The sequence below is a fragment of the Palaemon carinicauda genome, chromosome 21, assembly GCF_036898095.1.
Source record: "Palaemon carinicauda isolate YSFRI2023 chromosome 21, ASM3689809v2, whole genome shotgun sequence".
Lineage (NCBI taxonomy): Eukaryota > Metazoa > Arthropoda > Malacostraca > Decapoda > Palaemonidae > Palaemon > Palaemon carinicauda.
In genome coordinates this window covers 1,959,687-1,987,096 of record NC_090745.1, presented here as the reverse complement: position 1 = coordinate 1,987,096, position 27,410 = coordinate 1,959,687, and the positions used below count along the sequence as shown (strand labels likewise).

The window sequence follows — 27,410 nt, the reverse complement described above, 5'->3', positions numbered from 1 at the left end:
TGCTATCCCTACATTAATGGGCAAGTTATCTGATGTGCCCTCTCCAATGCCTTTTATCAAAGGCATCCTCCCCCTCCCCCCCCCCCCTTCTCCAATGCATTGTATCAAAGGCATCCTCTTCCCCTAAACATCTTTTCTCCATATCATCCTTCACTTTATATCTTACCATGTAATTCTGCCTCCCTCTCAATGTTCTTCCTCTAACAGGTTCCTCCCCCTAGACCACCTCAGTTCCTTCCCACCATCCATCCTAAATACATGCCAAAACCATCTCAGTCATGACACTTATCACTTACGTAATCTTCACTACATGCTATTCTTATATTTCATCATTTTCCAATGTTTCAACCAGTGATATTCCCATAGTCTACCTCAGCATTCTCATATCTGTTAAGCTTTGTTTCCTCTTTTCATCTTAGAACCCACATTTTTGATCAATAAATGATCTCTGGTCTTATTACTGATCTATAGATCTTGACACTTTTACCTTGACTCGCATTTTTTTTTATCACATACCAAGATGCTACCTCTCATCACTTCTCCAAGGCTACATTCATCCTATTCTCAACTTCAGCCTAATCTTCCCTCCTGACTTACAGTAAACCTCAAGAATCTAAATTGTTCCACTATTTTATAACTGAGCATGTATAACTATCCTGTCCCTACCTTCCTTACTGCTTGCCATATCTTCCGTCTTATCCACATTTACTTTCAAGCCACCCCTCTCCAGTCTCTTTCCACTGTAAAACCCTTTGAAGATAAGTCTTAACTGGAGTACAAGAGCAATCAATTCTAGTCAGTTTATAGTCTCCTTAAAAGCGTTTAGTCTTATCTGAAGCAGAAATGTGGGATCAGGTTGATGTTGATAAACTTGGAGAAGTTCCTGAGACGAGATAATTGCAAGTTTTCCTAATTTTCAGCAGTAATCACCAAATCCTCTGCATATAGCAATTTTTCATTTTTTATCTCTTCACTCAATACATCCATGACCACCACAAATAATAACGGGGTTAATGTTGATCGCTGGTGAAATCGAATAATAACTTGAAAGGTTTCTGTTTCTGCAACAGCTGTTAATACTTCTTTTATACATTATCTCTACTATTCTAACCAACTTCTCTGGGACTTTCCTCAAACAGCAAAACATTTCTTCAGTTTGTTTTCTATCATAAACCTTCTTTAGGTTAACAAAAGCACAGAGGAGCTTCTGGTTTCCCTCTAGCTTCTTTTCTTGTAGCTGTTTTATCATAAATATGACAGCCACAGTCCCTCTCCCCCTGATGAATCCATACTGTTATTTCTCAATCTAAACAATATCACATTCAGCCCCTGAATATAATACTGTAATGGAAACGCTCCATATACAGTACTGCACTCAGGACAAATTTTCATACAAATGACTTGCGTGATGTAAAAATGTTTGCATATTATTCACTGACCAAACATTTAATACCAGTTTGATCTCAATAAAACCGGACCCGGACAATATTACATGTCTATTTCATAAAAGTATCCTGAAAAAACAATATAGATGATGCTTGAAATACTACTGTCAATTTGCTTTTCATCTTGAAGATCTCATGAGATACATCTTCAAGTGTAGCACTTTGACAGCCTTTTTAAGTACTATCATTGTGTTTCATGTTTCCCTGTACTGTAACTTTTCAAGTTTATTTCTCTATATTATAAGCCTACAGTTAAATGTTCAAGTTTCAGGATGTACAGTTTACAAGGACTATTGTCAGTTGACAAGTGAGGGCTCCCTTTTAACAGTAAATTAGATTAGAAGAAATTATAAGTCTGGTCCCTTAGCATTCTGTAGCTATTTCATGAATTCAATTTTAACAGCAAGTCACTGGGAGTAATGAAAAGAGGTTGATTCCCTTGAAATATGTGAATTGAAAGAAAGAAAACATAGGTCACAACCCCCTAACAGTCTAGCCAAAAGAGTTAAATTTTTAAAGGCTAGACACTGGGTATAAGTTTTTGGAAAAATAAGTAGTTACACAGATGCTACTTTATCAGTAGACCGTATCTCAGAATGGGAGAAAATATGAAGTGATTCAAGTATTGAATAATAGTTCATAATTGGATTAGCCTCTACAAAAACTAATTACAGTGTATAGTAACTACATTATTATACTGTATATACATAATATGATACAAGGGTGAATTCCTTCAGTTTCAATAAATTATTTTGAAATTTGATAAAATTTTCAGTATACTGAATGCAAGTGAAAATATCTGTACTTTAATGGAGTCTTCATAAACAAAATTGTGCTATTGCTCCCTTTTAAAATATTCTAGTGTAACTTAAAAAAAAAATTATAAGCCTCTAACCCAAGAAGTGGCAGAAGCTTGTGTGGTCTTCTATTTAAACTGCCTCATACATTGCGAGCCTCTTCTTTAGCGATTCCACAATTGCTTGAGCCTTCTGAAGCTCAACAGTCATGGCATTGTTCTGCATGGGGAAAAATAAACTCAATATAAATACAAACACCAAATGGTAATCTAAACTTTTGTAACAAGAGGCAAGTGCAAACAACTGGCGCAATACCCCAAAACGCAAAAGAAAAGACCAATATGGACCTAGAGTAAATATAACTGCCACTGATACAACAGGAATCATATCCCTCACATATAATAACTTGAAAGTTTTGAAACCAAGTGTTTTTTACTTATTGAAGAGCAACAAAAACTTACAAAATTAACTAAGTAATATCCAGATAATAAAGAGTACTGTGGTACATACTAGTGAAGTATTTATTACACTTGGTCTTCTTACATAATATATTGCTCCTATGGTAAAAGTAATACAGTATACAGCATAGTAAAAATTATTCAAAAATAATTCCCAGTCACATGCACGGCAAGAAAAATTGTGAACAAAAATTTCATCGACCACTAGGATGCATACCTGAACCATTCAAACACATTTTCCCTACATCTAACCTGTCTTAATACCACGAACTTGAGTCTGCATGTATTCTAGTAGCATAATGATACTCACATCAATAAAAAGAATACTAATCATACTATTGTACAACCAACCCATCCTAATAAATGCAGACAAACTTTAGCTGCCAATATGGTTTGTCATTCTTATGTAAACTGAGCATTAATAGATAAAGGATAGCAACCATCTCTAGAAAAACATAAACCTCATGAATATAAACCGTACTCATCCGACTCCATTAACATACTAGTTCCGACACATTTTTATATCTTCGTTGAGAGATATTTCAAATGTAAGTTCATGCTCCAGTTGTTGTACAAGTAAATTTCACATTTTCCTTCAAGTAAATAATTTCTTCCATATAAAATTTCTATGGGATAGTACTGTATTTTGATCTATAAACATAAAAGTTATAGATCCAGAAATGATATAACAGTTTTATTTAGAGCTAAACCCAATATGCAACTCCTGACATATCACATCCTTTGAAAACATTATGACAAATCCAACCCTAATGTTCTTGTAAAAAGCAACGGTGCTATCACATTATGAAAACTAAATAAACAGGACAGCATTAAAAAGCTCAAATCCATCTCGGAACAAATTAAATATGCACTGAAATATAAAGAAAATATGTGCATATAAAAGTGACAAAAGACCCTTTCAATTCTTCATCATTAATGACAGTAACAGAGTACAGTACTGTATAAATATAATTGAGTGACTAGTGAATTAAACAATAAATCTATTCAGTGAAAAAGACTTTAAAACTCCCAAACATAAATCAGCCTGAGTTTCAACATTTCTGATACTTGCTACACTTGCACTTTTGAGGAATGAATTGTGTAATGAAAAAGTTTTCCTATCCAAAATTCCACAATAAAAATTAAATAATATCTATAACAAATGTCTCAACTAACCATAGATAATAGGAATTTAGTGAGAAAATTTTTCAATAAAAGTATCCAATGTAGAATTAATAAGGTCCTTTTAGGTCTTGCATCTACATTTTCAATCTGTACTGGATTACAGTACTAACCTCCTTCCTGGGCAATCTTCTTGCCAGAAGAATAATAAGGGAAATTTTCAAATCTAAATTATTTCCTTAAAGGTATCTTCTTCCTTCTCACTGCTTCGCACCCTCTTGCCATTCACTAACTTTTATCACTTATTCATTCAAATCATGGCCAAATTCAGGTTATCTCCTCACTTCACCCTACTAGACCCTTTACACTGCACCCACTCCAAGGGGATCAACACTCACCAATAATATTATAATATTGGAACTTTATAAAAGTTAATCAACATTAAAAGTCTACTACAGAGAAAACAGACGATATCGAGTCCATTATGCAGATGAGGAACTGTGAATAATAGGAGACCTTAAATTCTCTACAGTTATTTATTTTTCTTTTGTTTAAAGTACTTTTATATAGGCCCTCAAGTACTGTAGTTGTACTTTAAAATGTATAGTAAGCTACTGAAATGAAAATTACCGTACTGTAATAGGAGTACATTGCAATACTATATACTCTACTGACAATATTTATCTCTTTATTCTTTATAAGTATATGCCTGTTATGCTGTACAACCTTAAACTGTTCAGTATACAAATACAAATACCTATAGTTCTGTAAACAGTAGTACTTTGTGTTACAAGTAACTTTGAATAGAAGCATATCAGGATACAATCATATAAATGTAAATGCACCGTATGAGCATATTTTGTGGACAAGTACTAATGAAACTAGCATGAAATCAATCACAATGGTCCCCATACACTACCAACAAAGTCTTCACCTGATTTTTTTACCCCATTTTTATGCCATTTTAAAGAAAATGTAAAACCAGTCTCTTTTTCTAGGTAGCTTCATTGTTAAAATTTGATTTATTAGAGTAAAAAACCATGAATCTCAACTTAGTGATTCAGTTAGTTTTAGTAAATATCAATGAGAGAAAAAACTCTCCATATTTTACCAGAATTGTTCATGAAATGAGTTTGCCTTCCAAGCAGTAATCTACTCCTCTCTTGTCTCTCTCACGCCAGCCACGACTTTTCAAAGATAAATTGAGAGTTAATTTGTCAATTAATTTCTATTTTTCATGGTAAATTATTAATTTTAATTCATTTCTGATCTTAAGTAAAATTAAACCTTTGGTCTCTGGTCTTCGGTAATGCCGCATCTGTACCATGGTCTTTGGTCTTCGGTAATGCCGCATCTGTACCATGGTCTTTGGTCTTCGGTAATGCCGCATCTGTACCATGGTCTTTGGTCTTCGGTAATGCCGCATCTGTACCATGGTCTTTGGTCTTCGGTAATGCCGCATCTGTACCATGGTCTTCCATTCTTTTGGGTTGAGTTCTCTTGTTTAAGGTTACACTCAGGCATATTATTCTATATATTTCCTTATTTCCTTTCCTCACTGGGGTATTTTCCCTATTAGAGCCCTTAAGGTTATAGCATCCTGCTTTTCCAATGAGGGTTGTAGCTTAGCTAGTAGTAGTAATTATAATAATGATAACAAGAATTACCATTACAAATTCTTTAGGAATGAGTGCATTTGTGTATTTATGGACCTTTGGGCATCAAGTAAATTTTCTTTATTTCTTATGGGAAAAAATATTTTAGAATACGAGAATTTTATGTTGCGAGCTTGTTCCAAGAATGAATTAAACTCATAAATTGTGGTACTGAACCACAGTAGTATATGCAGTATTGCCATAGTACTGACAAGCTACTGTAAAGTATAATAATATTAAAACAATATTTATCCCTTTTACCCCCAAGCTATTTGGAACTTTCCAACCCTTAACCCCAAGGTGTTTTTCTTTTTCAAGCACGTTTTGCATATTTTTTTTTTTTTTTTTAGATTGCGCTGATAGCCTTAATTTTCTTTATAGAGAGGTCAGGTTGGTCTCATTATTTTGGAAAATGCCTGAAGTTTCTCATAAAGTTATCAAAAATATGGTTGCAAGGACGTACAGTACGTCCATGGGGGTTAAGGGATGAGTTTTGTGAAACGTACCAGTACGTCCATTGGGGGTACAAGGGTTAAAAACCAAACTAATACACATCCTTGCTCCAAACACCTGTTAACTATTTGGTACTAACTGCCAGGCATAATGTATAAAAATATTACAGAATGCATGATAGAAAATATTGTAATACTTTATGTAATGTGCAGATACGAAAAGATTCTCTCTCTCTTAAAAGATAAGATAGAAAATTGTGAAATTTAATTGTTATTATTCTATCATAAGCATTAAAAAAAAATTGAAAGTTATGTGTGGTTTCAGGTTGAAAAATATTGCAGTTGAGAGTTTACATAGAATTTCTGACAATGTTATAACCTTCAATGATAAAATATGCTTTTTTTTCCTCCTAAAGAGAGCTCTTTAAAGATATTGTAGCATGATAACACAATACATGGTCAATTCTACTCAACAATTTTTTCATATTTGGAATGGAGGTCCACATATGCAATCAAAACTATGGGCTTGCTAATAAGTTTGTTCTCCTTTCTGAAATATTTTATGAAAGGTGAAATTTCTGGAAAGGTAAAATTTCTAGAATTTAATTTTTCTTAATTTGTCGTAGATTTGAATAAGTTCTTTTCTTAAAAAGTATGATTGCAAACTTTTGAATCTATATAAAATATCTAATCTACTTTCCCAAGTTGAAATTCTGTACTTTTTTAAAAAGGCTCTGTAAAGGCTCTTTAAAGATATATATTTTATAAGATATATTAAATTCTACTCGCTAATTAATTTATTTGACTAAAATCTAAATACAATTTCCCATTTCTTTAAAACCAAAAGTCTGATGATGGTTGAGGGGACTTTAATTTAGCTTTGGGGAATAGATAGTCCCTGTACTTGGATTTTTTTTTTTTTTTTGGGGCCGTGTACGAGTGACTTTTCGTGTATATTTTTTAAATCAGCACCTATTGGTTAACAATGTATAATGGAATCTCCAGTTGGTGAATCTGTGGATAAGGAAGACAGGCTTTTTCTGTTGTACAATACTTGGTAATACATTTATTACACTAATAGGCAATAAAAGTGGGAACTTTATCAACTTTTCATTCAGAGATCCCCTCAGCTGAACTTCTTAATTCTGAGTATTAGCATGTCATGAATCTATTTAAGTCAGGGATATTTTGAAAATAGGTTAAAAACCCTTTCAATAAATTTAATCTTTCTCTTTTCATAAATGGACACCCTAAATGGTTTATAAATCGGTAGCAAATGCAAATCTCTACACATAAGGCCCACATAGGAAAGATCCTACAAACCTGAATGTGTGTAGTTCTGAAGCTAACTATATAAATACAATTTACTTTTATACATTGAAGATTATTTTCTTTTTACAAAATCATAATTAGGTACAGTAAATGAAAACTCTCCAGGTGGGATGAGAATGTATTTCAGAAAAGTAAGGAAAATACCAGGCTATACAAGAATATGTAAATATTAATCAATAAATTCAAAAGAGGAAGTCAACACTAAAGAGTTCGATAATTTTTCATTAGCCGTACCAGCTGTCACCAGAATCCTACTCCTATTAAAGAACTTGGTTTATATAACTAAGAAAAATACAAATTACTTACAAAATTTGTAATACTTTTCATGTTGCAACAATTAGAGTATATTACTGCTGATTATGCAGAAAATAAAGTTTTATTGTGTATTATAAATTAAATGTAAATGTCCTACCATACACCAATTCATTTGCAAGATTTTATAAGGAACTTTGCTAGCTTTATAAATCTACTCGTGTATATATTATATATAAAAATTGTAATAATGTGTTCACTGCAGGTGTTCAAAGTGTTATAGTCGTTTAGTAGATGAAGAGAATATGTGCCCTCCAAACAGGACTCATCCATGTCCAGATTTGAGCCTCCAATCATGATTCAGAGTAAGTACTGTTTTCTATAATTGAGACATAAATGGACAGACTTAGCAGTGAAATCCACCCCCAAGTCTTCCATTAAAATTAGCTATCATTGGTGGGAAACATTTTGGTATGCAATCTCATTTATGGCGTGCTCTTCAAAATTCAAAATATATAATAAATTAAAAATGGAGTAATTACTCAAAAGTGTCCTTAGAATATACAATTCACAAATAGTGACACTTTTGAGTAATTACTCCATTTTTAATTTATTATATATTTTGAATTTCTGAGATCACGCCATAAATGAGATTGCGTACCAAAACAGCACCAACATTTTAGTTTACCTTTGTCGAATGCAACACATTTTTCTGATGAAAATGCTCATAATGAAGTTAATTAGATTTAATTATCTTTATTTTGTCTCTATATTTTCAGCCTTATAATGCCTCTTACAAGAAAATTTTACTTGTTCTTCACTTTTAACAGCTTACAATTGGTAATGTAGTAACATGCATTATATAGTAATATACTGTACACTATATAAAACCAGTGGGGTTACCTGCTAGAAATAGGAAGCACTGTTGTAGATGAACCAAGAACACTGCTCAGGAGAAAAGACTTACTACAGCCATCACAAATGCTATAGTTTCACCAAGCCTTCCCCATACTAACTCCAATCATCTTGATGCTAAAATAATGCTCATATGCAGAAAAGGTTCAACCAGAAAAATACTAATTCCAATGAACAGTTGATAGAGATTGGTGCTCAAGATGCAAGAATTCCTTTGTAGTGTGTTATTTTTAGTAGTGTACAATGTTTAATAATATAGAAAAAAAGGACAGGTTGGTCATGCCTTTTGATTTCATACAACTCTGTGCTTTATATTTCATATTCTATTTGTCTTATACAGTAGTTCCAAACATTTCTCAACTGCTGCTGAAAAATCCTATTAAGACTTAAGTTTTCTGTTTACAAACCATGCCTCTCTAACAAGTAGAGATTGAAGTAAAAAGGTTTCTTTTGTAGTATAGAAAAAACTCGTTCACGCCTGAATATTTGCATTTTGCATACCAGGCCAAATATGGACTTTTGACATGAAATACTACATAAAAAGCATCTCAAGTATGACCAAGTGCTTCTTATAATTTATCAGACAGATAAATTCTTATATTCTAACCAAATTCATTACTAAAAGAAACATTATGCACATTGAGTCATAGTCCATCACCTTTATCCATGTTCTATTTTGCCTGTTTCATACAAGTAGCAACCTTCTTTAGACTTGTAAGGGTAATAGTTGCAAGTCTTGAAAATGACAAATGCTACTAAACTGCTCTGGCATCTTGCAAAACATTGGCAAAAAAATAAAGGGATTTTGACAAAGGAAAAATCTATTTCTGGGGAGATACCTGTGACGCCCGGTGAAAAGAGTCCTTCTTTACATTTTTCTGATATAAATACTTCCAAATATACCAGAGAAATTTAAAGTATGGAATGCAGAGGTTACTACCCTCGCGCGAACACCCAGTGGGCGTCGTGTATAAAGCAGGGGCGTGTGAAAACCACTATTCACAGGCTGTCTTCCATTTAGATCATTCCTTCATCAAAGGGAAGGGGCGTAACAGAGACCCTATCTCTCATACCTTCGCCACTCTACCGACACATGATGCTAGCGCCCTCTGAACTCCATCCTTCTGTTGGACATCATAAGCGCCGTTTTGTTTTTTGTGTGCCGCTTGGTTTTTTAGCTTTTTTCGTGTAACTTCATCATGACCGAGGCTCTTCTTACTCCTGCACCAATGTTAAGTACCATAGATTGTTTTGACAGGTTTGTGAGTACCGGGCTATTGTTATATTTATTTATTTGAGTGTTTTTTAGTGCGTACAGTTTTGGCCTTAATAGCTGATGGCGGTCATTGTTCTTGTACGGTTTGGTTTAACTTGTTTTGCCCGTTGGTACTCTTTGTCATCTTAGGTTCATTATCCTTTTATTTTCAGGCCTTATGCCATTTATATTATTATATTTTGAACCGTTTATTTTTCCAGTCTTGGTACTTTTTAGCGCTTACAAGTCTATATTCTGGCGAACCAAGAATAGCGTTCGGGGCTTTGTTATAATTGAGTTGTTCCAATTGGCGGTATCATAATTTCGTCAAATTTCACTCCTTTTTCGTTCTCGTTTCGCTATTCTTCGTTCGTCTTTTTATTGTTTTTTGTTGGTCATGGACCTTTATTTGTAATGTGATTTAAGGTTCGTTTTATTGTTTTGTTATAGTAACCACGAGAGAGAGAGGGGGAGTTCCCGTTTTCTGTGCATACAGTCACTTGTCTCCCTCTCTCTCTCTCTCTTTTATGTTAGTTTTACCTAGTACGGGAGATAGAGAGCCCGTTTTCTGTTCATACAACCACGGGTTCTCTCTCTCTCTCTCTTCCCCTTGCGGGAATTACGATTTGTTTTTATTTACATGTTTATCTTGTGGTTACTTTTAGTGTATTTTGGGGCTAATGTTTTTATAGGTCCTGTCGTGTGTGAGTTATTTGAATGGCCCTGAGTCGTCATTAGTAATAGGTGTTTTGGAGAGATACTGTCTGGTTCCAAGAACTTTCCTGTAAAGGGTAGTTCCATAGCCTCTGTACCATGATCTTCCACCGTCTTGGGTTAGAGTTCTCTTGCTTGAGGGTACACTCGGGCTCTCTATTCTATCTCGTTTCTCTTCCTCTTGTTTTGTTAAAGTTTTCATAGTTTATATAGGAAATATTTATTTAAATGTCATTGATCTTAAAATATATTTTTCTTAAAATATATTTTTTCTTGTTTCCTTTCCTCACTGGGCTATTTTCCCTGTTGGGGCCCCTGGGCTTATAACATCTTGCTTTACCAAATAGGGATGTAGCTTAGCAAGTAATAATAATAATAATAAAAGGCTAGTATATGTACAGGGAATCCAATATAACAAGATATATTAAAGAAATTCTGTCTTCCCTGCCCTAGGGGATAGTGTTACACCATGCAAGGCATGTACTTAAGTGTGTATAAGGAACACCCAAGGGTTCAGGCTCTATTGAACCCCTCACAGCACTTCCAATGCTAAACTAACATGTCACCCAATGAGAATCATTACTAACTAATACTGAAGGGTTGCTATGGCCTAATTTGTAACGTCTCTGCCTGGTGTTTGCCAGTCGGGGGTTCGAGTCCCGCTCAGACTCGTAAGTGCCATTAGTGTCTGCAACCTTAACATCCTTGTGAGCTAAGGTTGGGCAGTTTGGGGGAGCCAGTAGGTTTATCTTCCGAGTCATCAGCAGACACTGCCTGGCCCTCCCTGGTCTTAGCTTGGGTGGAGAGGAGGCTTGGGTGCTGATCATATATGGTAAGTCTCTAGGGCATTGTCCTGATTGCTAGGGCAATGTCACTGTCCCTTGCCCATTCATGAACGACCTTTAAACAATGCTTACAAGAGAATTTGTTTTTCACTCAAAAGCCATCTTTTCAATCCACGAATATCTACGGAGGCTGAAAGGTTTTATGACGCAACACTTCCTCAAAATTACACTTTTCCTTTATCAAAATACCCTTTTGTGGGTTGCTGTGTAGGCCACAAGGACAAATATCAGAAAAAAAAAAAATGAACTCCTTCATTACAAGGTCAAGTTACCTACAACCAAGCAATAGTCAAATTCATGCTTACTGTTGGATCAAGTTGATGAACCCTCTTTTATACTATTTATTTTTTCAAATATGTGCCACGATCAAGCCGAGCACCACTCACTTTTGTTGAACCACTTGGATACGTTTCAAGTGGTGCGTTATAATACTCTATGCCTCGACCAACCTGTAAAGCCTTGGATGTCCTGAAATTACTATAAATAAAAATGTTTATGAGGAAGCAATAGATTTTAAGGCATGGAGAGTTGATCTGCCTTTTTGATGAGGCTTCTCACAGGGACATGGATAGCCCCTGTAGAAAGGAACTTTCTGGTCAGGGTCTTTGGAAACAGACTACCTTCTGATGAATAAGATATCTGTAGTTGTAGGGTAGACACCGGGCAGATATTACCCCAACTAGGTTATAAAGCCAAGATATAAAGAGGGTTCTGCTTCTGGAGGACCTTTTCCTTTTGGGCAAAACCAGAAGATCCGAGGTAAGTATTAGGAATATGAATTCATGTTTGTAAACTGTTGCAAGTTTTCCGAATCTTGCTCCTGAAGTTAAGCCTATTAAAAATGCACCCTTCTAAAGTAGCTCTTTCAGTAATTAGGGAGTATCTGATTTGGTTAAAAAAACTGAGTGCACTATCAAGTGACCAAGACACTAAAGGAATTGGTAATGACGGTTATGTACAAAGTAAATGCTTGAGTATTTTCTGAGAGGCTTAGGTTGGATTTTAATATGTTTCAGCAAAGAATTAGTCTAAATTTTGTTAAGCTTATCAGAAAACCTAGATTTTGATGAATTTGAAGACCATTTGTATATGCTCAGACTAACCAACCATCCAAACAGGTAATGACCATAAATTCTTGGAGCTATAATGAGAATAAATGATATTACAGTACTTTGAAGCTGTGCTAACTCCTCCTAAGCCAAAATCTTGGGTTATCAGAAAACCTAGATTTTGATGAATTTGAAGACCATTTGTATATGCTCAGACTAACCAACCATCCAAACAGGTAATGACCATAAATTCTTGGAGCTATAATGAGAATAAATGATATTACAGTACTTTGAAGCTGTGCTAACTCCTCCTAAGCCAAAATCTTGGGTAAGACCGAAAATGAGGAGGGATAAGGATGTAATAGTACACGACTTTGAGATCTAGAGTACAATCAAGGTCCACTGATGTAATAATTGGCAGACGTACACTTTGGTTGTCATTTTGAGCGCATCGTATCTGATGTGTTCATTGAGACAAGAGATCAATAGTCACCCTTTACTCAGTCCGGTCCTCCTTTGAGACACTGAAAAGTTTGTGGAAATTTAGGAACTACATTTCTCTAAGTTTTTCAAACATTTTGCTGACAAGGAGTAGTCTAAATTTCCACGACCAGCCCATCCATTTGAGACTACAATCTATCCTTAACGAGAAAAGCTCAACCATTATGGAAAACAATGAAAGTGACCCTTGACCTACCTAAAGGCATTCATTATTGAGGTCATCTTCCTTTGCAAAAAGGGCAAGAACCCTGACCTCCCCTAGTCTGCTTTCTACACTTCTCCCTCCTTTGGAAGTATCCCAAAGAACTCGGGACTTGGGCTTCTGCCTTCTATCTTGAGGGAAATTGCTAACAGACAGGAAGGGCCAGAGTTGTCATTATTACTCGCCAAGCTTCAACCCTGGTTGTAAAAGCAAAATTTTATTCATTGACGGTATTAATAGGGCAGAGAAGAGGCTCTTCTGGATCATCAGAAATTGTCTGCAGGGAGAAGAGAGCAAAAGACTAAGAGTCTTTCATCCTGAACTGCTGGGTTCTGTTTACGACAAAAGCCAGCACAAACTTTGAATATCGTATATCTTTGACAATGCGAGTGTCAGACCTGGTACAAGACTTAACGAAGGGTCTCACCGATTCAGGAAAATAAAATTACCTTATGGTTTAGGTCCCTCTCTGAAGTTTCCCAGGACAGTTTTGGTAGGATCTTTTAAAGAATCCCAAGATCTTCCTAACATCCCATTTCAGAAAATGTACTTGCCTTGCCTGGGTGGGTATGACTGTTTGAAACTCCCCATGAGCATGAAGAATTGCCTGGAACCACCCAAATCAGGGCCCTTGAGCCCAAAGATTTTTACCTTGAAAGTCAATGTTGCCCAATTTCCCTTTACCAATGGCAGTAATCACCGTTTGTTTATTCAGAGAAAGACCAGGAAGTCCTGTTACACATATAGGCTGAAATTGGAGTAATGTCCTTCACCAAGCACAGAAAACTGTCCATTTATTGATTGACTGCTGTGGAGGACTTTCTGAGGAATTCTGACATCTCTTTGAAAAACCTCTCTTTCATTGTTCTCAAAAAAAAAAAAAAAAAAAACTTTTCAAGGAGAAACTGGGTAGCCTCCACCTGTGAAGAGACAGGGACGACAGTACATTATGTTATCTAACAGAATGAACTTTCTGTCAGCCCTACCACATGTCTATTTGCTCACGCTTTTGCCTTGGCAGTGTCTGTGATTCCATCCCCCACTGTTTGTTGACATATGTGCTGCTGTAAAGGTTCTAGGGCTCGAAGTGTCACCATCAATCCCATCTCGTTCAGTGCAGCTCCCACTTCTTGGGTAAATGAACACAGCCCATGCCTGATATTAGTCCTGAGATGTAAGCTCCAGGGCGCCCATGCTTGGGGATGACCATGAATAGAACCTTCCCACCCCTTTATTCTTACGGGTAGTGCCTTTGTTTATTCTTGTACGAATCGAGCATGGGTAGCGGGTGCTTACAGTATATGTGTTCTCATTCTTGTGAGAACTGAACACCAGGATTTAGTGTATGTAGTCAGCAGTCTCAGTGGAACTAGCAAAGGGAAACATTAGAAAGTGCAGCATTAGGTCCTGTACAGAGTATCAAATGGTCCAAAAAGGGAGGGTTCGTTCACTGGACATATCTCCTTACTTCGCGAACGAGGTGGGGTTGCACTAATAAGACCACTCTTCTCCAAGGGTAGAGTTCTATTACCCTACTAGGTGGAACACGGTGAACAAATGCTTGTCCTATGTCGAGGGGTAACCTTGTCAACAACTGTGCAAGCTCGATGTGGCATCCAGTGCTTGTACAGCTGTTAGGTTCAGATGAAGTCACCTGTTCCATTCCCTAAATTGCACTTCTGAGGAAATTCAGTTGGGATTTGCCTTTGAGGTTGAAGTCATTGGCCCACAGAGATATTCCAATTAAAGTTATCAATGAAACATCCCAAGAGAGCAGTAGTGATGTCTAAATCATTCCTCTAGGCAAGAGGTGAAGGCCAAACCCCAGTGACTGGTCACGCTGGGACTGCTCAAGCTATGACGAGTCGTCCAGTATGGCAAGAAACTGGACATTGCACATAGCCATTAACGCCTGGAAATCATGAGTGTAATGATCATATTCTTGGACTATTGTGTTGGTGTCAGCTCTCATGCACGTGGGAGACGATTGAGTCAGTATTGGTATTTTAATTCATGGAGACTATTATGTTTGTGTCATCTCTTGAGGAATACTGCACAAATTTAGGTTCCATTTCTTCTAACTCAAGTAGAGGGACCCAATTCAAAGGATTCTGGTACTAGAAATTCCACTTCTTCGGAAGTGGACCAGTAAAACCTATCACTCAAGTATTTTCTTTCAAAGAAGGAGTGGGGGGGGGGTGTAACAAACGCTTCCTCCTCGATGGGTATAATCTGGAGAGGTAATCCACCTTCCACTAGTGTATGCACTGCACGGCTTCTCAGTGCTCTTCCCCTCTAAAACCAGGACTTGTCGTGGTTACAGGAGTGTCTCCTTCCTGACTCCTCTGGGATGCATGATCCTTCCCTGGTTGACTGTGACGATGGGGCTGGCATTAACTGATCTAACCTCACCCCCTCACAATAACGTTCCTCTTGCCTTTGTCATTAGGCACCCTTCTAGTTAGTGCATGATGTGCATCTCTCCACATATGGTCAAGAGTCAAGCTCGGTACTGTGGCTTTTTTTACACATATGCTGCTTTTTGCACTGGGGTACCTACCTCAATTTGGATCCCCCAGATGCATCAGAATCTCTCTCTCGTCCATCTGTGATGGCACAGTCTCTCTTCTGAAGAGGAAAAAATTCAACAGCAATCTGTTGATACGTCCTCCATTTTGCCATGGTATCCCGGTCAGTCTTCTTCCTTGGCGAGTGCAGGGATGTTTATGATGGAACTACAGTATACTCGATTCTATGAAGTTGTGTGGGGCAAGGGACACATCTAACTGCGTAGGTGAGCCAGGCTTTGCCTTCTGGCCACTCTGTCCTTGGGGAAACACAGGAGGATCTAGCATCAAGCAGAGAATGACCAGGAGTACAGAAGACTTACTTTGAAATCCCCTATGCCCTGGAGAGAAACACCCTCATCCTTTCTACCTTCTTAAGAGTCCTGTTCCTGATATCCACACACCTGGAAGCGAGAAAGACTGAAGGACCACCAGACCAGCATGAAGTCCTCCTGAGACTGAAGGGCATACCCAAGAAGTAAAGGAGGGCCACCAGTTTATCTCGCCTTGAATTCCACGTGTTAGTGCATGGGGACTATCAGCCAAACCTGAGCTCTTCACCCGAGCTAGTTTGAGAAAGAAACATGTGGGTCCTGAGCTTGGCAAAGAAGGTATAGGAGTCCGCAGCCCTTTGTAGTCTTGGAAGGCAAGCGATCCCTTTTCAACTTCTTTCTTCTCCTTCTGCTGTAGTGCAACTGATAGGTCTCCAGTCTGTCATATATTTCATGCAAATGGGAGAGAAGGAACGCTATGGGCCTCTGCAGGGAGTACAGGTCGAGTGAGGGTTAACCTCGTGACAACTCATTAAAAGTGCCGCAATGTTGGTCATAAAGACCATGTCCCTTCCATTTTTTGCATGACGACTACAAGATGTAACTCCAAACAGCTCGAGGGTCAAGTCCTGTTGTGGAAAGTGGCTTGACCGGTTGAGGTAGCAGATGGAACTAGAAAGGCACTGAGAAAAAAACACCCCATTTGTCGCAAGTCACGGATGATTTATTTGGTAGAAGAAGTGCTTTAGTTTATAATGTTAAAATCCTAGAAGAAGCTGCTGCTGTTGATGCCATTCTGCTAAGGAAATTCCAGAAACTTAAAAGAAAATCATAGATGAACATATAATCCCCTTTAATTCATCTTCAATGTCAAGGAAACGGGATTATTCTGGAAACAAATACCTGATTGTTCACTTGCTTCTATGGAAGAGCAAACTATGCCCGGTACCAGGTAGCCAAAAATAAAATAAACAATTATTAGGGAGTTCTGTTACTGGCCACTTGAAACTAAAGTACTATGGACTTAATACCTGGGTCCTTAGGAACATCTCAAAGTATACGCTTCCCGTGATGTGGATGGCTAATCCAAAAGCATGTGTCACCATTTTTGAAGAATGGATTAATGGCCATGTTATATCAGCAGTCGAGATGTTATTGCAGGATTAAAAAACTACCTTTCAAGGTTAAGTTGATCCCACTAGACAATGCCACTGAACATCACACACATCTGAACAGTCCTGAATGTGAATGTTGTTTTCTTGTTATCCAACACCACATATCTTATGCAAGACATCAAAGTAATATTCAAGAAGATGGTGTATTCTGCACCAGGCTGTTAAATGCTTACTCGAGAGAAGACAGGATAAATGTGACAAATTTGGAAGTAAAATGTAGCAATGTAAACCTGGAGCTCTTTACCATGGAGCATTATTTCGACGAAACTGAAACTAGCCGTTAATCTTTTTTTGTCAGGGTGTAACTAACCACTGCTAGTTAGTAGGGCAGGTTAACCCTCCTGCTTACACCAGCACTAGTGACTAACCGTCAGTTTTTTAATTGCGGCAAGACTTTCAGGAGGTAAATGCTGACGGGTCAGTATGAGATACGAGCTCCATGTTTGTGTTGCTAGGAAAAATACAAATTACTTCCAAATTTGTCATTTGTTCCTTTGCAAAATACAAACCTTCTGCTCATTACTATGGAGACCTACCCTTAGGTGAGTGGAAGTTCATAAACCAACTGATTGATAACAGTCCCGGGATGGCCTCTTGTACAGGTTGACCTTGAGGGATCCTTGTACCTCGTTATCCTCTTAGGATGATAGCCTCGGTAATCAGTGCTGGGAGTAGTTTCTGTGAATATTGAATTTAACATGGAATTGGGCTGAGCCCTTTACTAAATTTCAATCTTGCCTGACTCCCCTGACTGGAGAATTGGGACAAAACAAATATATACAAATGTCAGGTTGCTTGAGAGTGTGATACTCAGCCACAGTAGAACAAGGTCAGCTGTGCAGAGTCCCTCGTATGCTGAACCGCAAAAGAAGGGAAGATGAAGTAGGGAGTGGCCAGTCACCCCCACATTCATCCTAGACTTACTTTGTGGGTAACCTCCGCAATGGAACCTGATACTTGTCCTACAAGGGTGCCAAGGTGTTTAAATCGTGTAATGAGCAGCCACCATAGGACCTATTGAGAATGTGTCTAGGCTCCTGTGGGTTGTCTTGCAGGTTGTGGGAGGTGAACGTTGTTTGACGTTTCCACTGCCTGCTTGAAGTACCAGCTGAACAGAATTCTTAAAGAATGCCAGGGAGGTACTTACTCCCTGACATTATGGGAATGGGACGTCTACTTAACGGCGAAGTGTCTTTTTGCCCGTGCCCTTTCTATCACTTGCCTGATCCAGGAGGAGATCGGGTTTTCCATGATTCTACTCTTGGTCTTTCCTGTACTAAACAAAGACCCTGTTGATGTGGGGTTGAGCTCTTCTCGTTCTTCTGAAATATAACCTCAGCGCCCTGCGAGGCATAGTAACAGTTGATCAGGGTTGTATGTTACATACTGGAGAGACTCAATCTGAAAATATCAAAATCCAGGATACAGTAGATGGATTTTGAGTCTTTGCAACAACTCAGGGACGAAACAGTGTGTGACATGATTCCATTCCTTTGAATAGGCGACTCCCTAAGAGAGACCATGCAGCTCACTGACTCTATGCCAGGATTAGAAGAAAAGCCATCTTCAAAGTCAAGCCTTTGTCTGAGAGGCTTGACGGAGAGGCTCATAAGAAGCTCCTTTTCCATGAACGTGAAGACCTTGTCAACATTCCAAGGAGATGGTCTAACTTTCAACTGAGGGCAGTGACAATTCCGTAGAAGAGGTAATGTTAACTTGATTCAGTTCAAGGCTGAACGAAAACCTTTCACCACCAACATCTACTGGAGTTATTCCCCCTCAGGTACAGTAAAAGCTCTACTATTGCTGGAACACAGGCACTGAGTGGAGAGAGACACCCTGTCCACTACCCCCCCCCCCCCCCACAAAAGACAGACCAGTTTGCCTGATACACAGCAGATGACAACTCCCAGAGGTATCCTGCCATGCACTTAACAACTGGCTTCGAAAAGCCGCTCTTTTTGAGTAGTGGCTGTATAGCCTCCCGGTGTGAAGACGTAGCAATGATATCGCTCGGTGGAAAATCTTCACATGTGGTTGTCCGAGTAGTTCGGGAAGTGGAGGGAGCTCTCTCCATGACTCTGTGAGCAGATGCAGAAGGTCTGAAAACCATTCTGCTCGTTGCCACAGCGGAGTTATGAGTGTCATTGATAGATTTGAGATGCCCTACCTTGTTCAATAGCCTCTCCACTAGGCAGAAGGAGGGGAGGGGGTGACGCATAGATGTCCATCTTTTCCCACGGATGTTGGAAAAGTGTCCTGCCCAAATGCTTGTGGGTCCAGTACTAGTGAGCAATACACCAGAGGTTCCGGTTGAGGGACATCGCGGACAGGTCGATTGTTGGGGACTATGTGTCTATCTGTTGATTCAAGGACTATTCAGAGCCAACTATTTGAGTCCTCCTGGTCAGATTGTCCGCTCTCTCGGTGCCTCTGTGAGCAGATGCAGAAGGTCTCGAAACTACTCTGTAAGTTGCCACAGCAGAGCTATGAGGGTCATTGCTAGATTTGAGATGCCCTTACCTTGTTTAATAGCTTCCTCACTAGGCAGAAAGAAGGAAGGGGGGGGGACACATAGACGTCCAATTAGTCCCACGGTGTTGAAAAGCGTCCTGCCCAAACGCTTGTAGATCCAGTACTAGTGAGCAATACACCAGAAGTTCTGGTTGAGGGACATCGCAGACAGGGCGATTGTCGGTGGAACCCCCCCCCCCCCCACCCCCCATCATGACTTTGTGTCTGTCTGTTGAATCAGGGACACTTCGGAGCCAACTATCCGAGTCCTCCTGGTCAGATTGTCCGCCAATACGTGCTTCCGGCCATCTGAGGATTTTCACAGGTAGCAGGCATAGGTGCTGTGAGAAGATATCTCCTCGTTTGTTCAAGTGAAACACTATTGTAGTGTTGTTGCTCATCAGCACTATGTAATGTCTTGAAAGGAGCCAATAGAACTACTGTACTTGAGGGCCAGGAAGGGTGCCCTCATTTCCAGAAGGCTATGTGGCACTGCCTTTTGGTTTCAGAACAAAGCCCGGATGCTGTCAGGTGTAACAGATAAGCCCCCACTTTCTTTTAAACTGTCTGTGAAGAGCAACAAATCCAGGGGAGGTGAGAGAAGATCTACTTCTGAGGAGGCTCGTGTCTAACACCCACCGACTCGGGTCTGTGCTGAGACCAGAAGGTCATTAGCTGTCATTGTAGAGACCATGTGTGGAAACAGCCGTGGGGTATTAACTTATCGAGAGATGTTAGATGTCCTAGCAATGTTGCCACTGCTGTGCTATGAAGAGGGGGAGGAGAATATTGCCCTCCATCTGCCACCAATCTAGTGGGAGTTGGCCGAGTATGTATGTTACTGATCGGTAAACCAGAGTAGACAGTACCCCTTACAGGAAGATGTTATAGCAGTAGGTAGTAGGTTGGCCAGGGCATCAACCAACTGCTGAGATACTACCGCTAGCGAGTTATGGGGTCCTCTGACTGGCCAGACAATACTACATTAAATCCTTCTCTCTGGTTACAGTTCATTTGACCACCTCCCTTCCTATGAACGATGAAAACTTTTGTATCTCTTCGTCTCTGATCGGCAAAACTGGCATAAGTTTCGAATGTTCCCTTCCAGGAAACAAATTCTCTTATGTGAAGTTTTTGGTCACAGTATTTTTTACAAACCAATACCTCCGATCAGAAAGTTAGGAAAGAACTGCCTGGAATGAAGGCAGACTGTATATACAGTATGTCTGGTTGCGGGAAGGTAGAAGAGTAATGCATAACCTGGTTTCCCGTAAGGAATATAGCCATCAACACTAGTAATGATTTATTAGAACAGAGTTCTAGTTGTAAGATGGTCTATAGTCCTTATCGACAGAAAGATTGCTTGCTCGCATATGTGCACGTCTGTCTGCTGTCGTGCATGCGTAACTTCTTTGCCTTCGGGTAACGTTTGACGAGCCTGAGCCTGCTTGTGAGAATAATATATGTGCGACTAATCGCATCATTATTGCCCAAGAAATTTGATTGTCGACCAGCTGTAGCATTTTTAAGATGACCTCCAGCAGTTTGCCTGCCTGCCTTGTGGGCGGGGCTTCTAAAGTTCATAAACATAATGAGAAGCTGATTAAGGTTGTTTAGCTGCCTTGTGTGTGGGGCTTGCTATCATTCTTGAGCGTAATGAGAAGCTGACAACGTTTGTCTGACCTCCTTATGGAGGGGGCTTGCTCTCGTTCGTAAATAAACATGAGCAGATGCTAATACTGTTCCCTTGGGATTAAAGGCTTCAGATAATAACCTTGTTAGATTATGCCCGTTATGTGAGTGCTCCAAAGAGTCTCCATCCCGTCAGGAAACAAAGCCCGAGAAAATAATCCAAAAGATTGTCTTTCACCAAACCTCTGCATTTAACGAGAACTCATTGTACCCAGGGGCCCAATGACCACATGCGGCTGACTCAAGCAATCGGTAGTAAACCGTATTTGTGGAAATAACCCTTGAGGGTTTGTCTTGGCGAGAGCGCATGCGCCCCAGAAGGAGTTCGTTTCAACCTTTCGTGGAGTTATAACAAATGCCTGTAGTTATGTAAAACTTATCGGTTACAAGAGTTTCCCATGAAGAAGTGTAGTCTTGCATGTAAGAGTGTTAGCCCAGAATGCAAAGAACACATGCACACTAGGCAGGTTTGAAAAGGGTTGCCAGTGAACACTTTCTCCTTGACCAGCGTTGGTGAGAATCAGTGAAGGCTTTCGGCATGAGCGAGGACTCTCCTCGCAAGCCGAACACTTTTTCACTGGTCAGCGCTGGCAAGAACTAGCGAAGGCTCTCCTCACAAGTTGAACCCTTTCTCGCTGGTGAGAATCAGAGAAAATTCTCCTCACGGCCTGAACGCTTTCTCGCTAGTGAGAATCAGCGAAAGCTCTGTGCGCTAATGGAGTAGCGCAAGCTACCGCTGGCAGGTAGGGTCTCTCAAACCTGCCATGGATACTAAGGCTAGCTACCTGGGTTGCTTGTAGACCTTCGTCGGGCAGAAACCCTTGCCTACCCACTTCGCTAGAGCTCAGTGGGTGGGTGCACATCATTGTGCATGACTTCTCTGTGAGACTTATGGTCCTTGCTAAGTAATTCTGTTCATACTCCCAAAAAGGGGGTGGTGAGTAGCCTTATGTCATCCCCTCGGAAGGGAACGAAAAAGGCTGGACTTGAAGACCAGTCGTTTGGCAGAGGTTGAAAACATGAGGTGCAGGTCCTGAAGGGCTTGGCCTTGCAAAGCTCCATGTGCTATGTTGTGCCCAAAGGTACGATGTGGCAATAACCCCAAGGCGTTAAGGCCTACAAGACTCGTCGGTGGGAGAAGAGGTGGCCCCAAGCAAGCGGTCGTCACCCCCTGCAGCAATGATCCCAAGAGGGAATTGCAACGAGACTCAATCCGAGGGTATGACGGCGATGAGTAGATGTAGCAATCATCTAACTCATCCATCCAAAGATTGGAAAGGCAACTAACCTTTGTTGTCGCTGTCTGCAATTCTCCTCGCAAACGAGGAGATTGCTGAACAGTGGCTTGTGGGGGAACTTTCCCTCAAAAAGGAAAGTTGCTCAACACCAGGTGGAAGTTAAATTTTCCTCGGAAGGGAAAATTACTCAACACCTGGTGGAGGTTGACACTCCCACTAAAGGGAAAATTAACCAATACCTATAGGCAACCTACGGGCAATACTCTCTGCTTCCCGTCAACTAGCTAAGCTCAAGTTGAAGGTCAACATCAAGTGTTATCTGTGAAACATAGCCGAAACTTGTTTCTGGGTTTACCTACCTCTGTGAGAGTGTTACCCAACAAGTTACTGCTCCCGCCTGCCCGCTGAAGGAAAGCGAACGTCGGGCGAGCAGAAGTTAAGGCCAAAGACCTCTTGCTACTTTGCCTTACACAAGGAACCCGTGAGCCCAAAGTTGGGCACCTCTGACAGAAATGGACTTTGTTATTAGGATTTAGATCAGTTGCTTTGAACCGCACCCGGTTAAAAAAAGGTTTGGCGGGAGAGAAAGACTACGTCTACTCTACCAAACCAAAATAAAAATTGACTGTTGGTCGCTATTGTTGGTGTGAGTGAGAGGTATAACCTACCCCGCTCCCCTCCCCGCTAACTAGCAGTGGGTAGGTACATCCTAACAGAAAAGCATAACGGCTGGTTTCAGCTTCACCGAAATAATACTCCATAGAAAAGAGTGGAAGGTTGCATTTTGCGCTGGAACAAATTTACGAGTTTTGGAAGGTACACAACATTTTTCTAAATGCAGTGATAAATATAAGTACTTGTTGGGCCAAAGGGACTCAATCAACAATGAAAGTTGTTTGAGAAAAACTGCCCTCTCTTGCATTATATTAAAGGCTTTGACGAGCCAGTCAAGGACATCTTGAGGAATTTGGTAGCGCTGATGGAGTGGGAGAAAAGGAAGATTTTGAATAGATGACTGAGGCTTACAAGCAATCACTAACAAAACGAAGAATTGTTGGAGTTGAGAGAAACAACAGCTTTCTCTGACCCAGAACCGAGAAATTTCAAGCCAAAAGAAATTCAGTGAGTTTATACTTCCTTTCCAAATTTTTTGTCAATATCTAGTCCTAGGATTCTTCACCCAAATGGTTTGCAAAAAATTTTAAGCTAAAAGAAATGCAGTGAGTTTCTACCATTTTCAAAAATTTTTGTCAGTCTTTAGTCCCAGGATCCTTCACCAAAATGGTTTGCAAAAATTATGAATGATGTTGAAGATTTATTCCTGCCTTAAGAATAATCTTCAAAGATGAGAGAAGAAGCACCATTCAAGAAACTTTGGATCCATTCCCAGTTAGAATTGGAAAAAGAAAGGCTGCAAAGTTACCACCTAATCTTGATGCCGAAAAATGGCCGTCATCGACGTCAGGTTTGACAAAAATAAAAAAAAATAAAGATAAAAAAAAAATTCAACAGCAATTACAGCTTAATTTTTTCCCCATCAGCCATGTCATTCTCCTTGAAGAACCAATTCCTCACTTCAAACTCCACCTTCTGTGTTCAATACGTAGGAAAGGTGTCAATTTCAAAGTAGGGTGACATTTATTAATGTGATAATATTACTACTGTATTACAGTTTATTGTGCACACAATAAATAAAATTAAAACAATTGAAATTTCATTTAAATTACGTATGTATAGTACCCCACATGTATGTTTATTAATGTAGTTATGAGTATAGGGAGTGTAACTCACTTGATACTGTATGGATAAAATCCAACCCTATAACGTAAATCGCCTTGGAACTAATGACACGACAGGATATTATCTGTACTATATAGATCATTCACATGTTTTGTATACACATTTTCCCATACAAGGCCCTAAGAAAAATACTGATCATCATACCTTTACATGAGAAGAGATTGTCTGTATACAAACATAAAATTTTCCAAAACCCATAGGCATCTGTTACTTTTCCTCTATATAAAAAAAATAAGTTACCAATAAGCTGATCAAATCTCTGTTATTTTGGCGAATACAAGTAATGATAAAATAAAATATTACTAAGGTTATTTACAGCAAAATGCACTTGCATACTACAGAGTTACACACCTGTTACAATATATTGTAACATTATTAGTTGCTATATAATGACTTCAAAGCTTTATATCCTAAGTGCTGTTTTCAATCCATTTCCAAAAATGAGACTTCTTTCAAGTGTGATCCAAAATACTGGAGGTAAATCCTAAAACGGGTTACTTTTACATTAGTAATTATATTTTCTAAATATAGTTCTCTCTCAAAATAGTAACAATACAGTAAATACAACATAATCTGCAAAACTACCCCAAATTGAGATTCATACTTACAGAAATTGTATTTGAAACTTACAATCAATATCATTGAACTTTCTAACACAGCCTGAAGATGTGTTCAATGATTAAGAAATGGGGGTCAAATTGGTAATCCTATTCTCTTGAGGAAAAAAAAAAAAAAATACACATAACTGGGGGAAAACATAGACAAAAGACACACATAAAAGACACAACTACATTTTTAAACTATACTTCACTGTAAGGGTTCATATTCATTACTATAATATAATGAATAAGACCCAAACCGAGACATGCAATTAATAACTCTTACCTCTTTCTCAAGGAAATTGGCGCGCATAGCAATCTGGTTTTCCTTCAATCTACGAGCATCGCGAGAACGTTTGGCAGCCAAGTTATTTTTGCGACGTCTTGCCCAATATTTTTCGTCTTTCATCTCAACTGGCACAAACTGTGGTGTATGAAAATTATATTAGCAGCTGTACATAGAAACATGTAAATTGTATTTTATCACCATTTCCTAAAATTTTTCTGTATTGTGAATTATGGCAGGAAAAATCTATTTCCATTCAAAATCTCAGATTGATAATTTCCATGTTTTATAATATCAAGTTACAATTTGTTTGCAATAGCAAGGAAGCTACACAGTTAAATAATAAAAAGAAGAATTATATGAACAATGTTTTTTTCTTTATTTTGAAATTCATACACATTTAATTGATGATTATAATACTGTACCATTAAATAAAAATAAAAAATTCTATCAATTCGAAATAATTTTTGTGATAATATAAATAAAAATAAATGTATTTCATAGCTGTAAGTTTCTTTTAACCTGGTGATTTTCCATTTGTTAGAATTCTGAATAAAACTTTAGTGTTAGAATCTCTGGGAGTAATTAAATAAATTTAATCTTTTCATATGAAAATATTGTACAACAAAGAAAATTTTTAACAAAATATGAAAATTGACAGTTATATTAGGCATCAAATATAATAATACTTGTCATAACCATGTCAATCATAAGAAATGTCACTGGCAAACACTATTAATCTATCTACCCAGTGATGTTATCGAGTTGAAAACCAAATTATAAATTCATGACAACATTCGTAATGTTGAATTACAAAGAAATGATGTACAAAACTCCAAGTACATTACTAAATCCTTAAATTTTAATTCTGTACAGTATAGAACTGTATTAATCTAATTGGGAATTCATCAAATTATTTCTCATGGTATTGTGTAACATACTACTATAGAACTAAACTATGCAAAATAGATACTCGGTTCATTTACGACGACTGTATACAAAACGCACCTAATACCGAGTGTCCTAAAATACTTAAAATTGGCTAAACAAATTCAACATGAAACTAAGCATAAAAAAGCTAGCTATAACTCTCAAGAAAGCTGTGAAATTTGTGGAGGAAAGAGTATTTAGGAAAAAATTTGATAACTTAATAAAGTACTACTTTCATCTACCCAATATCTCTTCTGAGTACCCACATTTAAGGCATTTTCTATCGTGGGTACATTAAGCTCTCATAAGGTTTTCACCACATATTAAAGGATCATTTTAACAATGATCTCAATAATTCTAAACTGAAATAAAAACTATAACAAATTTTTTAGCCATCTTTGAATCTTTTCAAGTAAATTCTAACCTCACAAGATTTTATAATGATACATGACGACTCCAAAGCATATCTACGTATAGATGGCAGCCTACCCTTCAACTCCTGCATTCTACCTTATTGTGTCAAATCTAAATAATTCACTTTTACCTTTTCCATAACTTCTCACAAAGCTTTGCGACCAACTAACACACTTACGATATGTATTTAATTACCTTAACGGCTACACACTGTAACTAAAGCAAAACTTACTAAATAAAAACTTTTAGTAATTGTTTTTTTTTCCCTGACTATACACACTTGAGTCCTTTTAAATATTAGTTTCAGCTTTAGCTAACCCGGCTGGAAGAAGAAAATGGATTCCGTATGGTGGTGGTGACGAGGGAGAGTGGGGGAGGAGGATGCGACTGTTCTCCCTCAGGGTAATACAATCATTCAAAAAAAGCCCAGCCTGGGGTTTGTGGGGAGAAAGAGGTGGGCAGTAAACCTTAAAAGGACTTGGGTTTATATCGTCAGGAAAAATCCAAATTACTAAGATTTGTGATTTGTTCCGACATAAACACAAACCTACTGCTTTTAATAAGGCAGGGGGAGGGTCCTCTATCCAAAGGACCTGATTAGGCCTAAAGCTAGAAAGTTACCCCTTTGGAAGAAACTAAAATCCATCATGACAGTTCCACAAAACAGTGGTGGGTTTACATTCCTCTCCCTCGGGAAGTAAACCAAGTGTAGGCATAAATCTTCTTTCTAGAACTCAGTTGTTGAAAAAGTCGTCTTCGCATGATGTAAGTATCAATTCTTTCAAGAAAGTAGGAGGAGAAGAAGAAAGGAGATGGTGAAAAACACATTATTGACACAACCTCCCCCCACAGCAAGGGCAAGGTCGTTTGTAATCCCCCATATCGCATGCATCTTGATCATCGGAAAGGACATAGTGTTCTTACTCTCA

The 27,410-nt window shown here is 38.5% G+C and overlaps 1 protein-coding gene and 1 long non-coding RNA gene across 3 annotated transcripts in view; one reads left to right on the top strand and one right to left on the bottom strand.

The window, feature by feature from the left end:
• The window catches only part of LOC137615144 (hepatic leukemia factor-like), a 41,587-nt gene extending 16,310 nt beyond the window's left edge, over positions 1-25,277 (bottom strand). The window contains exons 1-2 of one of the 2 annotated variants that reach the window (XR_011039164.1): positions 25,138-25,277; positions 2,341-2,461 (exon numbers count right to left, since the gene is read on the bottom strand). Coding sequence is in view for 1 of the 2 variants with exons in the window: in XM_068344778.1 (XP_068200879.1) it covers positions 25,138-25,260 (123 nt within the window). In the remaining variant the exon portion in view is untranslated. The remainder of the gene's footprint in view (positions 1-2,340; positions 2,462-25,137) is intronic. The other variant, XM_068344778.1, reaches the window with a different exon arrangement.
• LOC137615146 (uncharacterized) overlaps positions 1-25,289 on the top strand; it is a 67,365-nt gene extending 42,076 nt beyond the window's left edge. Inside the window, exons 3-4 of the long non-coding RNA XR_011039165.1 lie at positions 7,779-7,878; positions 25,150-25,289. This is a non-coding gene — a long non-coding RNA (uncharacterized lncRNA). The remainder of the gene's footprint in view (positions 1-7,778; positions 7,879-25,149) is intronic.
• Positions 25,290-27,410: the final 2,121 nt, after the last annotated feature.